Raw genomic sequence first — 16,631 nt, 5'->3', positions numbered from 1 at the left:
ATTATATAGACTTAAGCTTACGGAACATCAGTGGTTCAACTCAGGTGCGCAATCATGCCTGAAATATTGACAAAGGTGCACTTGAGGTTTTCCTACACCAATAAAACTGGAAAGTCGCCATATGACCTATACTGTGTAGAGGTGCATTTTTTAAGAGATCATAACCTTCAAATTTTAGCTATATCTAATGGATATGTTTTATAAAAAAGTTCTTTTTATTTGTATTTTGGAAATATTCTTTTGGAAAAATTTTAAAGAATAATGTTTGCAGCAAATATATACCTTTATATTCACTTGAAAACTAATAATGAATAATTTGATATTAAACATTGGGACAATTTTATTTCACAAATGAAACATGATTGAGGTTACCAAAGACTCTGGGTAAAATATTGTTGTTTGAACATGATTGTGTGAAAATTTTCGCACATTTTTTTAGTGCCTAATAGATGAGAGAATATATGAAATAGTCTCTATGACAGTGTTATTAGTATTAATTAATTCAAATTTCTGTCATCAAAACAATTACTTTAAATGTCTTGCCTCCATGGTTAATAAAAGTGACCTTTGAAGTTGCATTGAAACCAATTTGTTTAATTATGTAGTTGGTATGTGGTCAAAGGTCAATGACAGTATTTCAGTTTCTGCATGGGGTGTTATGATTTATTAGGGGTCAGCCATGTCCCCCCTATTGTTGTGTTTATGGTGGCTTGTCTCAAAATAAATAGAATGAAGCATGCCGTATGATTACAAACCAATTTGTTGATTAGTTTTTATTGCGGTTATTTGCGCTTTTTATGTTTTTATGTTATAACATGGCGGAGAAGCTATACTGAATGAATAAAAGCATGCACTGGAAGTAGAAATTACACCCGAAATATAAAAGCCTTACAATTAAATTGTCAACACAAAATTCTCTGGAGGGGTTTCACTAATTTACTTATTACGGGAGGGAGAAAACTTGTGGTGTTAAGAATTGAATGTGAAAACCTGAAGCTTTTCAGGACTCTCTTTGGAAACCACATCAAAATAGAGCTAACTTAATAAAAGCTAGGGCTTCCAGGAGTTCGGGGAGGAAGAAAAAAAACGCAGATTGTCTGCTATGGATTGGCGATGATACAAATTGTTTACGACAAATAAGATAATGGATTGGCGATGTGTGCGGAACAAAAGTTCCTATTCTTTGTAAATTAAGAATAAGGGACAATATTGCCCCAGGCAGAAATGGAGTTAGGTTTGCTCAGCAGTTAGAGATTTTCGTCCATATGGTTAATAATTTTATTGGCAAATTGCTCGATTGATTTTATTAGTTCTATGCTTGTATAGAGACTATTTGACTAATGCATGTGAAAAGGATTTAGAAAAAATAGAGGAAATAGACTTAAAGTTTTTTGCGAAGGCTTTGTAGAATCTAATATCCTGCCTTTAATACCATATTTGGATTTTGAGCAATGAACCATAAGTCTGTTTTGTGATCTTTTGTGTGTGTGGTTTTTTGATGTAGTTTGAACTATCTTGTTTTCCCCCTTTCTCTTCCAATCAAATTATTTTATTTTTCGTTTTTTCTTTTGTATATGAAACAGTACTAAGTATCTTCTGGAAAAATAGATAACACATAAATAGTTTGGACTTAAATCCAATTCCAGGTAGTGAAAAATGTAGGGGTTTATATACTTTAGGTGGGAAAAAAATCAATTCATTATGAAAAATAGACTGACACAAAAGCTTACTTGAAACTGAGCTATATTTTTTAGAAAAAATACCAGCTTGCATCTTGTCCAAAAGTGTTATGGGTTCATCACCATATTTAATTTTAGTACTATTTTTCCCTGGCTTATACTATTTTCTCATTTTGTCTCTTTCAGAAAATCCTCTATATTTGAGAACAAAAAATTAGAGGATCCAACCCAGCTTATATCAACATTTGAAGTGACGGAACTTGTTGGTATAGTATCTCTATTGTACGGTATGTTGCTGCACTCTGGTACGCCAAGCAGAGGGGAGGAGGCCCCGCCCGAGTTCCCACAGCATACACTAGGCGTGGCCACGACGGGTCTTCGAATGCTGAATCATATGGCCACGTTAGACCTTGACATGATGCAGGTTTGTGTGTTAATAACTTCGTTAACAACTGAATAAAAAATAACGATTGAGGATGTTAAAAAATAGATTGAGGACTTTGATTAACTTGTCTGTATACTTGTATTTGGTTTGAAAGTTCAAACACACATAGTTAATCTGAATTTTACTCTGCGAGGAAGTTTAACGGATGTTACATAATTTATAATATGAGCCGCGTCACGACAAAACCGACATAATGGGTTTGCGAACAAGCATGGATCCAGACCAGCCTGCGCATCCGCGCAGTCTGATCAGGATCCATGCTGTTCGCTATCAGTTTCTCTACTTGTAAAAGAGTTGGTAAGCGAACAGCGTGGATCCTGATCAGACGGCGCGGAGGCGCAGGCTGGTCTGGATCCATGCTGGTCGCAAACACACTATGTTGGTTTTGTCGTGACGCGGCTCATTTAATATGTGTTCTGGTTCCAGGAAAGAAAACATAACATAACATAGAAATAAGTTTAATACAAACATTGATAGTAATTTGATTAATAGAAATAGCAACAAAATTTTCATGAAGTAAAACATATATTGAAAAACATCTATAAAGAACTTTTAAAATTGAAGTAACATATACAGTAACTGTTATTCCTTCTAGTTCAATAATGAATGTTTCTATAGTTTTACCAATTTCAAGTCCTTCGAGTGATATTATGTCCATCCAAGGGTATAAAGTGACAATGACAATTTATTTATTGATATTCGCCACCGGCCCATGGCAGCAATATATACATTATGATATAATTTCTTGACTGATGCCAGGACAGATACTAATTATCATAAGTGATAACATATTTTTGTACAATAATTACTATGTTTTAACTTGGTGTATAAAAGTGTGTGAAAAGGTGAAAGTCAAAATACTGTATGTCTAACAAGATTATATTATATGAATTGTAATTATTATTTTGTAGAGCACGTTAGGTCAGGAAGGCATGTCATTAGAATTTCGTCATATAGCTAGTTATCTTATATGGTACTGTTCTCACCACAATGCTGAAGAATTACTTCATGAAGTGATACTGTGTGTCGGCTACTTCACCGTTCGAAACTCAGACAATCAGGTACGTTTGCTTTACACATACTGTTGTTGTATGACCAGTCTGATGAATTGATTGCTGGATTGCTGCTGCAAATTCATTAATATATATATTTTTACCCCCCCCCCCCCCCCCCAGCAAATAGTAATTGAACCATCAATTTGTCGACCCTTCTGTCCGTCTGTCTGCATGAGGTAAACCTCAAACAGCAAGTTGGATTTTTCTTAAGTTCTAACTGTACCAATCACTTCATTATTTACACACTTTCTAATCAGTACAAAGTACATGATCTGGGCAAGTTAAATAACTATGAAATGCAAAAAAAAACTGCAAAGGACAATAAAGAAATGTACTGAAAATTTGCACACCCTACATCAGACTTACACAAATTTTGCAAAAATGATTTTTTCCCCCAGTACTGTCATGTCAAAAAAACCTGACTAAGTGGCATCCCTTTAAAGCTTCGTATCAAATTAAATAACATATCAATACAGTTCATTTAATTTCATTAATGTCAAATTAAACACTTTAAAAAATACAATGACAAATGAAAACTTTGGGTAATATTTGTATTCATTTGAAAGGAAGAAGTGTTTATTTAAAACACTGACTATTGGCTCCTTCCAGAAACTGGCCATTGGCAAATAGACTATTTGCAATTGGCTAATAAACCCTTGGCAATTGGCCAATAAAATATCGGCCTAATCTTGACATGTCTTACTAATGTTGCATTCTGCACTATTTCTTTCAATCTCTGACTTTTATATTATCACATTTTTCTTTACGCCAACCTACCAACCTACGTAGATCAATTTTTAACAGTTTCAGTTTCAATGGGCAAAAATCAATTTCCATCTTGTTCATCTATACCGACATACACAGTATATATCATTAAGATGGTGATCAGAATTCAATAGGCTTTTAGAAGATATTAAATATTACACCCAAGGGAGTCATTTACCACTTTCTGAAACAACTAGATTTTCTTTATAATAAAAAAAAAATTGTAGTGCCAAGATTAAAATCACAAATTAATCAGTAATATTTTACATGACTAAAACTGCGCGTCTGGGGACTCGACCAGCAAATTAATCCTGTATACCAAGATGATTTTGGGTGATAATATTGTAATTCATAAATGTTGTGAAGATGATGATAATTTTGTAACAAACATGTGTCTGATTATAAACTTTGCATATTCAAACAAATGACCTTAGATGAAATTTTTCCCGTTTACCATAATAATATTAAATCATGAATATTTCCATATCAAACGTACAATATTTATAATTGGAATTGTTTTTTTGTAACAATTATAGAAAGTTATGTTTTCATTGTTAGTTTTTCTTTTGCAACAATTTAATAAAAAATGATAATTTTGTAACAAACATGTGTCTCTGATTATAAACTTTGGGTATTCAAAACAAATGACCTTACAGGAAATTTCTCCCGCTTACCAAATATTTATATAAAATCATGAATATTTCCTTATCAAATGAACAATATTTATTATTGGAATTGTTTTTTTGTAACAATTATAAAAAGTTATGTTTATTTGTTGCATGGCCGTGCATACATTTTGATGTGTTGCATTTGCAATATACAAACATAGCATTAAGGCGCTCTAAATGTTAGCGTGAAAATGCTTCTTTTTCACTTCAAACAGTCTTTATTTTTGGTATGTAATAAATAGAATATTTAATTTGTGCAAGTTCATTTCTGAATTTATTGGACTTGTTGAAAAAAATAATATAATGCTCGCTAGAGGCTCACATAATATACTTTTATTTAACTCCTTAAATAAATTCAGTATTAACCTCATACTCATTTAATATCCTGAATCACAAGAAAGAAGTAGTTTTTCACCCTTATTTGAGCCGTGTCATGACAAAACCAACATAATGGGTTTGCGACCAGCATGGATCCAGACCAGCCTGCGCAGTCGGGTCAGGATCCATGCTGTTCGCTTACAAACCCTATTACAAGTTGAGAAACTGATAGCGAACAGCATAGATCCTGATCAGACTGCGCGGATGCGCAGGCTGGTCTGGATCCATGCTGGTCGCAAACGCACTATGTTGGTTTTGTCATGACGCAGCTCATTTATATTCTGAATCAGTAACTTGCTGATTTCATCAAATAGATTGGTCATACCTGCTGACAGATTGATTCTATACTGGTGGCATAAAGCTTACCTTTTTTTGTTGTTGTTGTTTTTTTTCGGTCCCAAACAATAAGGGTGACCCCATTTATTCTCCCCATCCAAATGATCAGTATGGGTCATGGAACCATCCCATTATCACTTTCGCATATACATATACAGCAGTTATAAAGTCACGATTTCAATAGCATGGATTATGGTCAAACCCTAATTGATGACCCCTTTCTGTTGGATTTAAAAAAAAAGGTTGAAAAAAAAAAAAGATATTATTGGCTTAGAGTTAACAAATATAAAAATATAAATCGATGGATAAATACTTAAATAATTTGGGAGGAAATAAATAAGAAAATCAGTAAAAAAATCGCATTTAAAGCAGACTTGAATATACACTAATTGGTATTGAGAAGCAATTAAAAAGTCATTAGTGATAATGATAATAGACATGGGAATTCAACAAGTTCAGTCACCGAAACCGATGGTCTAACCGTACCATGTTGATCAAAGTATTTTAATTTTTTAAAGCCATACTGATCTAATTTGACATGAATTAATCAAGTCATACTGGAAATATCGTTTTCACAGCGAAGTTAAAAAACACCGTAAATAAAGTAAAAATATTGAATATCAGACTCCAAAACAGTATCAATTTTCAACCTAACCCTTACCATGTTAAGATGTATGAAAGATTTGAGCCTCGTCACGACAAAACCAACGTAATGGGTTTGCGACCAGCATGGATCCAGACCAGTCTGTGCATCCGCACAGTCTGATCAGGATCCATGCTGTTTGCTATCAGTTTCTTTACTTGTTACAGAGTTTTTTAACGAACAGCATGGATCCTTATCAGACTGCGCGGATGAGCAGGCTGGTCTGGATCCATGCTGGTCGCAAACCCATTATGTTGGTTTTGTCATGACGTGGCTCATTTGTTTAATTGTTTATGAGAGAGGTTTAATGTCAAGATGTTAAAATTAAGCATTCTAGTAGAACTGTCTTTCCAGACTATAAAAATTGTCATGACATAGGTAAATCATTATAATTGTTATCAAAAGCAAATAATTATTTTACTTATATTTACTATTAGTTATTAGTTATATTTAGTATTTAGGTGTTGATGTGTTGTTACTTTAGTACCCTCCTTCCTTGTTATACATTAAAACCAGTCTATACAGACTCACAATGAGACTGGCTCATAATCTTTGTTGCGTATAAGTGGAAGTCGGAAAAAGCAAGTTAGTTTTCCCAAAGGATTCCTTAAATTTTCAATGATAGATGAATGTCCTACTTCAAAATCTTCAGGCAGATTCTTATATTGTAGGACATTGTATAGGAACCTGATTTTTTTTTCTTCAGATTCTAAAATTAAATTCAGTTATTCGAAACATTTCCTGATATTTTTTAAGGAAGAAATGCATTAGCTTTCCAAATGAAGACATTAAGTTACACACTAATCCTTTTTTTCAAAATGTTATACCTAAACATAATTATACACATTTTGACATACTTCTGTAAAGCAGAAAAATAATATTCTGTCTACATCAAGGGTCATTTCAGACAAGTTTTACTGTACCTGATACACTGGTGAAAGGACCATAAATTATACGTTTCATGTGTTGCTGATTTTTCTAGATGATAATAATCATACAAGCTAACTATTCGTACAAAAATTTTCTTTTCAGAAGTTTCGCTACATCAAAATTTATTTGTGGATTATGAAATCTCTCATAAATCTATATCATAATGCCAAATATGAATAATATTTAATCTAAAGCCATAAAATACATTTTATTATCCAATATTGATACAATATGAGTAATTATTCACAAGGTACGAGATCCGATAACATCATTTTCCCACTTGTACGAGCATTATAAACCTCATACAAAGAAATATCTCAGGCTTGAATTTTACCTATATAATAATCCTATATAAAATAAATACTTTTCCATCTTTATTTTATTTTTCAATTTATACATTCGGATGGGCTTAAATGCATACAAATCACATTAATTATAAGGATGGCACAGTTATATAACTTGACAATATCATGTACTTTGTATTGGTGAGTAAGTGTTCAAATTTTTAATGAAGCAATTAGTATAGATAGAACTTAAGATATACATGTATTCAACTTGCCGGTTTAGGTTAACCATATCCATTTTCAAAGTGCTGAAAAGAGCAATAACCTAGTAAAAATTAAAGCCAAGTTCTTCATTTCATTAGTATGTAATTTTTTTTTTTTTTACTTCTAGCATTTCAATATCACCAAGACTTAATTGTTTTCTTTTCCTTGCCATCTTTGTTTTGTTTTTTTAAGATAATCTTCATTGAAGCATTTGATTGGATTTATTTTCGAAATTTTTTCATCACCATTTGAGAAGTGTTATGATTATAAAGTGTTGTATGTGAGACGTTGAGTTAATTTCCTATTGTTATTTTTCAACTTGGCTTTAACGAGGCAAGAAAATGTTGACAATCTTATTGCCAGTATCAAGATGCAACACATGGTCATATTATGTCCTGCGGTTTTTCCCATTGGCGTACACTGAAAGATTCTAATTAATTTGAAGTTGGCGATGGTATTTGATTGACAGGTTATCATACATGAATTCATTTCACCCTCTTAAACTAACGTTTTGTGAGAAATAGAAATTGTTTATTTGCATGGTTTTTGTTAGGGAATACAAAAATTAAATTTATTTTTTCATGTTGGATTCTATTTATTAATAGGGATGAATTCAGTTCATAATTATTTATAATGTTTATGTTATTATAGCATTAACAATAAAACTTAGTCGTTTAAAAAAAAGATGTTAATAAATCAACTATTATTGCAATATCATTATAAATATTTAGTCATGCTTGATTGCTAATTTTCCATAAAATATACTTTTCATACTTTTTTGTCATCAATATAAAACTGGGAAAGGCAAGTGTTAGATTATGTATCCTTGTATAAAAAAAATCTTGTTATATCTTTCAACTGTGAGTCAATATCTAAATACACTGATAAGATTCCATTTAAGGTACAGTGTGTCTTAAATGATGCCAAGTGGTTTCTTCTGTAGTCAGTTATGTAATGCATTAATTCACTGTAGATATGCATACAGTTACATCATATTAGTTCACTGTAGATATGCATACAGTTACATCATATTAGTTCACTGTAGATATACATACAGTTACATCATATTAGTTCACTGTAGATATACATACAGTTACATCATATTAGTTCACTGTAGATATACATACAGTTCCATCATATTAGTTCACTGTAGATATACATACAGTTACATCATATTAGTTCACTGTAGATATACATACAGTTACATAATATTAGTTAACTGTAGATATACATACAGTTCCATCATATTAGTTCACTGTAGATATACATACAGTTACATCATATTAGTTCACTGAAGATATACATACAGTAACATCATATTAGTTCACTGTAGATATACATACAGTTACATCATATTAGTTCACTGTAGATATACATACAGTTCCATCATATTAGTTCACTGTAGATATACATACAGTTACATCATATTAGTTCACTGAAGATATACATACAGTAACATCATATAAGTTCACTGTAGATATACATACAGTTACATCATATTAGTTCACTGTAGATATACATACAGTTCCATCATATTAGTTCACTGTAGATATACTCGTATATACAGTTACATCATATTAGTTCACTGTAGATTTATATACAGTTACATCATATTAGGTCACTGTAGATATACATACAGTTACATCATATATTCATATATTAGTGTCATATTTTAAGTACACTGTAGTTAAACATACAGTTACATGATATATTAGTTCACTGTAAATATACATACAGTCATGTCCTGTATTAGTTCACTGTAGATATATAAACAGTAACATTGTATATTAGTGTCATATTTTCAGTTCACTATAGATGAACATATAGTTATGACCTATATTAGTTCACTGTAGGTATACATTCATACAGTTACAGCATATATAAGTTTACTGTAGATAAACAATAATTTATGACCTATATTAATTCATTGTAGGTATACATACAGTTATGGCTTATATTAGTTCACTGTAGGTATACATACAGTTATGTCATATATTAGTTCACTGAAGATATACAATGTTATACAAATCATACAGTTATGTCATAATATATGTAGATCAATTATACATACAGGTAACACATGATGTTATTTTGTTGCAGGTTGTGATCCAGTCTGGTCAGCCACCGACAGTTTTACAGCAGATGTGTTCACTACCGTTCCAATATTTCTCTGATCCCCGATTGGTCAATATCTTATTCCCAACCTTGATCTCCTCTTGCTACAATAATCAGGCCAACCGGGAAATTCTGGAACAGGAACTCAGTTGTGTTTTACTCTCTAATTTTATTGAGGTAAGTTGCTTTAATTAAAACATGATAGGGAATTGAATAATGATAACAGTGAGAATTTAAATTTTGATTTTGTTAACTATAATTTGATTGTTCAAAGTACTTTTATGAAGCCTCTTGTGGTCTCAGAGATGGGAATGGTAGGGGGCTGAGGAAGAAGGTTTAAAGTTGAACTATTATGATGGTAACTTGTCCCTAGCCTGTTTTTCATTGACAATCATTGTCTGCAATTTCTGTAAACAACATCATTCTACTTAATCACAAGATGGATGTTGACCAGACATCACAGAAAAATTTCTTATGTGGACCTCTTTAAAAAATATATGAATGATTCCAGTCTGATGAATAAGTAGCTCAAAATACCTAAAATGAAGGTTATTGCCCAAAACTTAGATATTAGGCATTTTGCATCACCTTGTGGTCCTCTACAATAGTTATATAATCAAACCTCATACTTAAGAAGAGAGCAATCCAGGGTCATTGTGGCCCTCTTGTTTTTCTAAACCATTGGTGAATGATCATGAAAAAATTGAATGTTTTAAATATTTTGTTCAAAATGCTTGAAGATAAGTCATCAGACTTCATGTTGAAAACATAATTTGCTAGAATTCCATGTAAAAATCAATCAGTGTATAATGGAATGACTTGAAATAGTAACATTACTCAATGTAATAATAAATTAAAAGTGGAACATAAATAATAGTGTGCCTTAAGGTTAAAACCATTAATTCTTGATTTCCTTTTTAATGTAACCCTTTATAGTGACAGCATTAAACTCTAGATGGAGATATAAGTTATGATTGGTAGAAATTTAATTCCATTTAAAAGGCAACCGCTTTGGTTCCTTTATAGTGTGAACTCTTTTGAACATAAGTGAGAGAAAAAAAAAATATTCCATGTCCTTTGACTTTGATAATTATTCCGAAGATTATGCTATTTTGAAATTGATAAATTCATTCCTGTTTTAAGTGATTTTTTTTTTATTATTATATTTCCCAGCGATATTTAATAACTTTTTGCACAGGGAAAAGCAATTTACAAATTAATAACTGTTTTGCAATGTGATTATTATTTCTATGGAATCAATTTATTGTGAGAAAATGGCTTTTACAATTAGAGTGACAAGAAGCTTTAAATTACACGCGGCTATTTCATCTTGATTGTTATTCCGCGGATAAAAACCTGATCCTTAGTTTACAATCAATTTGTTTCCTCGACTTTATGATTATAAATCAAAAGTGTACGAACAAATATTGAATGAAGGGGGACGTGGAATTCTAGAGATGTTCTGCAGACAAGGCGGACATGATTGAAATATGGCTTATCATTTTTTTTTTGTCCCCCTCCCCATTATCAATATTATCATTGAAAAAGCACGGTTCCATTCCAGTGTCCGGAAAACAAACACATTTTCCGCGGGTGGTTTTTGTATTTGTAACCCATCTATCTATTGTAGCATCTCTGTCGTCTATTTGATTTCATCAGCGAGCAGAATCCTATTGTCACCATAATTACGCATAGATTGATGTCCTCTCAAAGGGTTTTCAGAAAAGCACTCGAGTCCCTTAGTAATGCACTGTTTATTTACACTGATTTACGACTTTAAATAGAGGTTTAAACAACAATTGGTTCAAGTTGAGAATAAATATCAAATTACATCGGAGTTAACATTTTAACCGCTATGTATTCATTGTATTCATGGAGTGCATTTACTCGGAAAATTTGTTTTGAAAAAAATTCATGTTACTAATTATGTGTGCTTAATTTCTTGTATGCAGGGTTAAACGGTTTGTATTCCCCGTGGGTCAATTTGAGATAAGTGGGTAGGAGATGATAAGGAAATATAAAACTGATATGGAAGATGTTGTATTTTTTAAATAAGAATGGTTTTTACATTGAATAAATGTTTTACGATTATTGCTTGATTATTGCTTGCGTGCTTTATACAAAGTAGGGACACATTTTCCGTAATTAATAAATGGAAAGGTTCATATACCAATCAGAATGGTATAAAATGAATAGAATTGAATACAATAGAAATTGGGAATGTTTTATTACTATAAAGACATATTCAGTTTTTAAACTTCATTAAATATATAGAGATCCACCTTTTAATGGAAACAAACAACCTTTGTTTTCATTAAATTTAATCCTTCATGATCTAGCATTATTTTAATCCAAAGCAATTACTCCTAGATCAATATTTAATGTAAGAAAAATTAGTAAAAATGGTCACTATTTTTTATTAGGAATGGGTCTTTTTTTTAGTACCAATTTTAGATTGTCCCTGATTTACACTAAATAAAACAAGAGAAAAAGAAACTTTTGGACCCATGAGTAAGCTTTTCTGGATCTTGTCAAACCTTAAGTATGAAATTTTGTGATGTTTATACTGGCCGGCCATCAAAAAATCCCAAAAAACTACTAAGAGCAGTTGGGGCAGGGGGATCATATATAGATTTGGCCTCGTTTAACTAAAATAATAAGTTATTACCAAGTAAATTATTTTGATCACCTGAACACTACTGATATCCCAAACTGATATATAGAGATTTAGGGAGATTTTTATCATAAATTATTCAAAGTAAATCTTGTTGTCACTTGCAGGAGAAGCAGCTTGAAGTATTGGCAAGCCAGCCTCTATCATCTAAAAAATCTTCAGGTATGTGTCTTATTATTTCAAATGTCTTATTATTTCAAATGTCTTATTATTTCATGTGTCTTATTATTTCAAATGTCTTATTATTTCATGTGTCTAATTTTTAGCTCGACTTTTCTATGAAAAGGGGAGCTATCCTACTCGCCCCGGCGTCGGCGTCGGCGTTAGCGTTGGCGTCACACCTTGGTTAAGTTTTTCGTACCACCCCACTTTATTTCAGAAGTATTACAAGTATGGCTTTGAAACTTACCATACTTGTTCACCATCATAACCTCCATCTACAGACAAGAGTACATAACTCTGTCAAGGTTTTTGACAGAATTATGGCCCTTTTTTGACTTAGAAAGTGTATTGAGCTTGGTTAAGTTTTTTGTACCACCTCACTTTATTTCAAAACCATTGGAGGTATTGCTTTGAAACTGACCATACTTGTTTACCATCACGACCTTCATCAACAGACAAGAGGACATAACTCTGTCAAGGTTTTTGACAGAATTATGCCCCTTTTTGACTTAGAAAATACATTGAATATGGGTAAATCCACTTATTGCCTTAACCCTTTGAGATATTGCTTTGAAACTTTTAATGCTATTTCACATCATTACCCCATCTGTACGCAAGAGAAGGTAACTCTGTCAAGGATTTGTTTTAAAAATTAAGGCCTTTTATCGACTTAGAATCTTGGTTAAGTTTTTAGTACCAGTCCACTTTTTGACTGAACTGTTTGAGATATTAATTTGAAAGTTGGAATACTTGTTTACAATCATGATTCCCAAACATGTCCAGGAGAGGGTAATTCTGTCAAAGATTTTATTTGAATTATGGCCCTTAACTGTCAATGTTTTGTATTATAGGCAAGCACTAAAAAACTTAAAAAATCTAAAAAAATTCATTCCTATCCACTTGTTCACTTTACCATAAATTATGTCATAATAAAATAATTCTTCACTAAATATCTTAATGCTCATGGCCATTGTTCACTTTAAAAATACAGAGATTCTTGTATTGCCTTTTACTGCAAAAACTTTTTTTATTGGCAAGCAATAAAAAAGTCGAGCGCGCTGTCTTACGGACAGCTCTTGTTCAGAGTGTTATATCCTTGAGTACCATGTTAAAAATAGCTTCTATTTTGGGGTTTAAATGTTTTGTAATAAAAGACGATAATTTGATTCAGTGAAATAAATTTGAGACTTAATAAACATGAACAAACAAAAACAAACTATGAAAACTTTATTGTTATGTTTCAATTAAAGTCCTGTAATACATCTATTGGAGGCTTACTTGTCCAAGTTATAAAGTTTGAAGAATTTCAATAACTTGCCCCTCACCGCTGTGGATTTGAATCCTATAAAGGACTTTGGATTCTATCAAGTGAGGAAGCTATCCAGCTAAGTTATAGAAGGTCGGTGGTTTTACTAAGGAGCCAACTTGTGCTTGAATTAATAAACAAATGGGCACATGAGGTCTTTTCACCAGTAGATCTGGGAAGTAGCTATATAACCTTTACTATGTCAGTAGGGGCGTCCTTGGCCGAGTGGTTAAGGTCGTTGACTTCAAACCACTTGTCCCTCAAAGCTGTGGGTTCGAATCCCGACTGGGACTTTAGATTCTTTCATGTGAGGAAGCTATCCAGCTAGCTTACGGAATGTAGGTGGTTCTACTCAGATGCTCGTTTGTGCCTGAATAATGCAGGGAAAGGTACCTGAGGTCTTCCTCTACCAGTAAAACTTGAACGTCGCCATATGACCTATGCTGTGTCGGTGTTACGTAAAATCCAATCATACAAACAAAACTATGTCAGTGTGACTTAATAAATCCAACAGAACAAACTAGCAAGTATCATATATAAGTTTTGAAATGATATGCATGTATAATTTTATTGAAGTTGTCTAAGAGCTAAAAACAACTTGCCAGTGGCTTACCTTTTGTTATTTGATAATTAATGTTATTGTATAAAGACTGTCCTGAGATTACACATATATACATTTAAAACATTTGAAAATATTTAAATTTATACATGATACATACTGACCTATGTTTACAGATAAAGAAAAACGGGAATCAAAAGAAGCCGATTTAAGGACCACACTAGCGTACAGATTTCCCTCGGAGCAGTGGACAGCGGCCCAGGAATATTTCAAAATCTCCTAGTGAATGATTAAGAAGAAACTAGAGACTATGAAATTACCTAAAACCTTCTTGTTTGCTATCAACTGTATAATTATCACTTTGAAATATGAAAACTCAACAAAGATAAGGTCACCTTGACTTCCAAAGTTTTGTCTCCCGAAATGGAACATCCAAGGAAAATAAGCTTATGTTGCTTTACTTGTCATTTGTTGTTAATGTCTTTTCACAGCTATTATCACACACATGCTTGCTGTGAGTTTATGGAAGGTAATAAGTAACATCATTTTGTATAAATAGATAGATAGTGTTCCTTTCAAGAAAATGGCTAAGGAATGAAATGACATTTAGAACAAATAGAAATGAGATATTTGCAGAGATCTGCCGAGGACGCGATTTTGCGCCATTGGCGCTAAAAAAATGAGAATGGCGCAGTAAAATCGGCAGCAAAGGGCCATTGGCGCATCTAAAATCTGTGCCAGACTTATAAGAAAACAAAACTGTCTGCTGGGTTATTTAGTCATCCAGTCAAAACTGGTACCAACAGCAACATGTTACCCATGCTCCTGTAATTACGCATATTCTTTAGTTTATCCATTCCCCTATAGCTTTTGTCCATGTTATCTACTTACCGCATTTCTTCTCATAATCCCTTTCCCACACAGATACTCATTTCTACTACCGTAAATTTAATCCAATAAACAAACAAACAAAATTATACAACTACTTAATATTTAAAATGATTATCGGTAACTGAAAAAAAGTGTTGCTATTTTAAGAAATGCTGTAAGTTACAGTATAATCTGACAGGTGTTCAACTTGATCAACCCTAAGGTCACTCAAGTTCACGCAAGTTTTGGCTGATGAAGTGTAAAAAAAAGATGTATATTTCGTCATCGGAATGTTTGACAGGGTGATTAACCAATCAGAGAAACATTGTGCATGACTTTTTTCATGATCAAAAGGTCTGTCGGCAAATGTCTTTGATGTATGCTGTCTACACAGAGGCATACAAGGGGCAATAAAATTCGTCAATATACATTGGTAAGGGACATTTTGTGCAAAGTAGGAACAATTAAATGGATAATGCACAATATAAGACATTACAAGTAAGAACCAGCAATTATGTGAATAAATTTGCATATCAAATTTTTGAGCAGCCATTAAAAAAATATTTTCATTTTTGCCTGCAATCTGGGATGTACTATAACGTATCGTATGTTCCAGCTGCAATTAATATTAGTTAGAAAGTTATCATGTAGGCATAATTTTTAATTATTGGTAAAGTACTGAATTATAAGTGAACCACTTGTCATAAAATATGATTTAAGTTTTATTACCGGGGAAATTCAATTACATGTATCTACAAACTTTTTAACAGTTATTTTGGTCAATGTTTACTTATTTTCCCAAGGCCCATACTTTGGTAAAAATGGCCCATCATTTTCAGACCAAGTGGGCCCAGGGCCCAGTACTTTCAAATTCTTGGCAGATCTCTGTATTTGTCACAGTTGGTGCTTTGAATCTGAAATAACTGACACTATTTGTGATGCTGTGAACTTGTTGCATAAGCAAAAATCTTTTTTTTTTTTCCTTTATTGTTTTTTCTTCATTTTTTCCTTATTTATTCCCCCCCCAATTTAAACCTTTACTAGTATTGATTTGTATGATGGACTCAATCTGCTTTTAATGTGGAACTATGAATTGTAAATTGGTTACATAGTTAGGCCAGGCACAGAACAGAACAGGCATTTTCATCTTGATATCACCAAAATCAAGAATGGACTGTTCCAGAAGAGTTCATTTTTTAAAATAACCGAACTAGTTCAGGATTGGAAAAAAATCCACTCATTATTAATTTATATTGATTAATTTTTGTGTATTTGGTATTTTCTTTGTATTAATTTTGAAGTATTGTGTCTATGTTAGCTGGCTGAATGGCTAACTCTAAATTTACATTTTGTTAAGAGTTATGGCCCCTGTACTTTATGTATTTTAAGATTATTTTGTTAGGATCTCCACATATTTTTTAGTTTAAAAAATATACCAGTTTTTGTCACTTAATCATTTTCTTTGTCACTCATTTTCAACACTGATTAAAAATTTGAA

General features: G+C 32.2%; 1 protein-coding gene across 9 annotated transcripts in view; it reads left to right on the top strand.

Moving 5' to 3' along the window:
• LOC132717671 (S phase cyclin A-associated protein in the endoplasmic reticulum-like) overlaps window positions 1–14,890 on the top strand; it is a 57,169-nt gene extending 42,279 nt beyond the window's left edge. For all 9 annotated transcript variants that reach the window (XM_060701197.1, XM_060701195.1, XM_060701199.1 and 6 more), the window contains 5 exons: window positions 1,866–2,103; window positions 3,036–3,185; window positions 9,548–9,739; window positions 12,344–12,398; window positions 14,440–14,890. In XM_060701197.1, coding sequence (XP_060557180.1) covers window positions 1,866–2,103; window positions 3,036–3,185; window positions 9,548–9,739; window positions 12,344–12,398; window positions 14,440–14,546 — 742 coding nt within the window. In that variant the 3' untranslated portion in view covers window positions 14,547–14,890. The remainder of the gene's footprint in view (window positions 1–1,865; window positions 2,104–3,035; window positions 3,186–9,547; window positions 9,740–12,343; window positions 12,399–14,439) is intronic.
• The last annotated feature ends 1,741 nt before the right edge of the window (window positions 14,891–16,631 follow it).

Source organism: Ruditapes philippinarum, unplaced genomic scaffold, assembly GCF_026571515.1.
Source record: "Ruditapes philippinarum isolate M1 unplaced genomic scaffold, ASM2657151v2 ctg6195_1_1_1_1, whole genome shotgun sequence".
Lineage (NCBI taxonomy): Eukaryota > Metazoa > Mollusca > Bivalvia > Venerida > Veneridae > Ruditapes > Ruditapes philippinarum.
The sequence above is the reverse complement of the archived record's forward strand: the minus strand, read 5'-3'. Positions and strand labels throughout refer to the sequence as shown.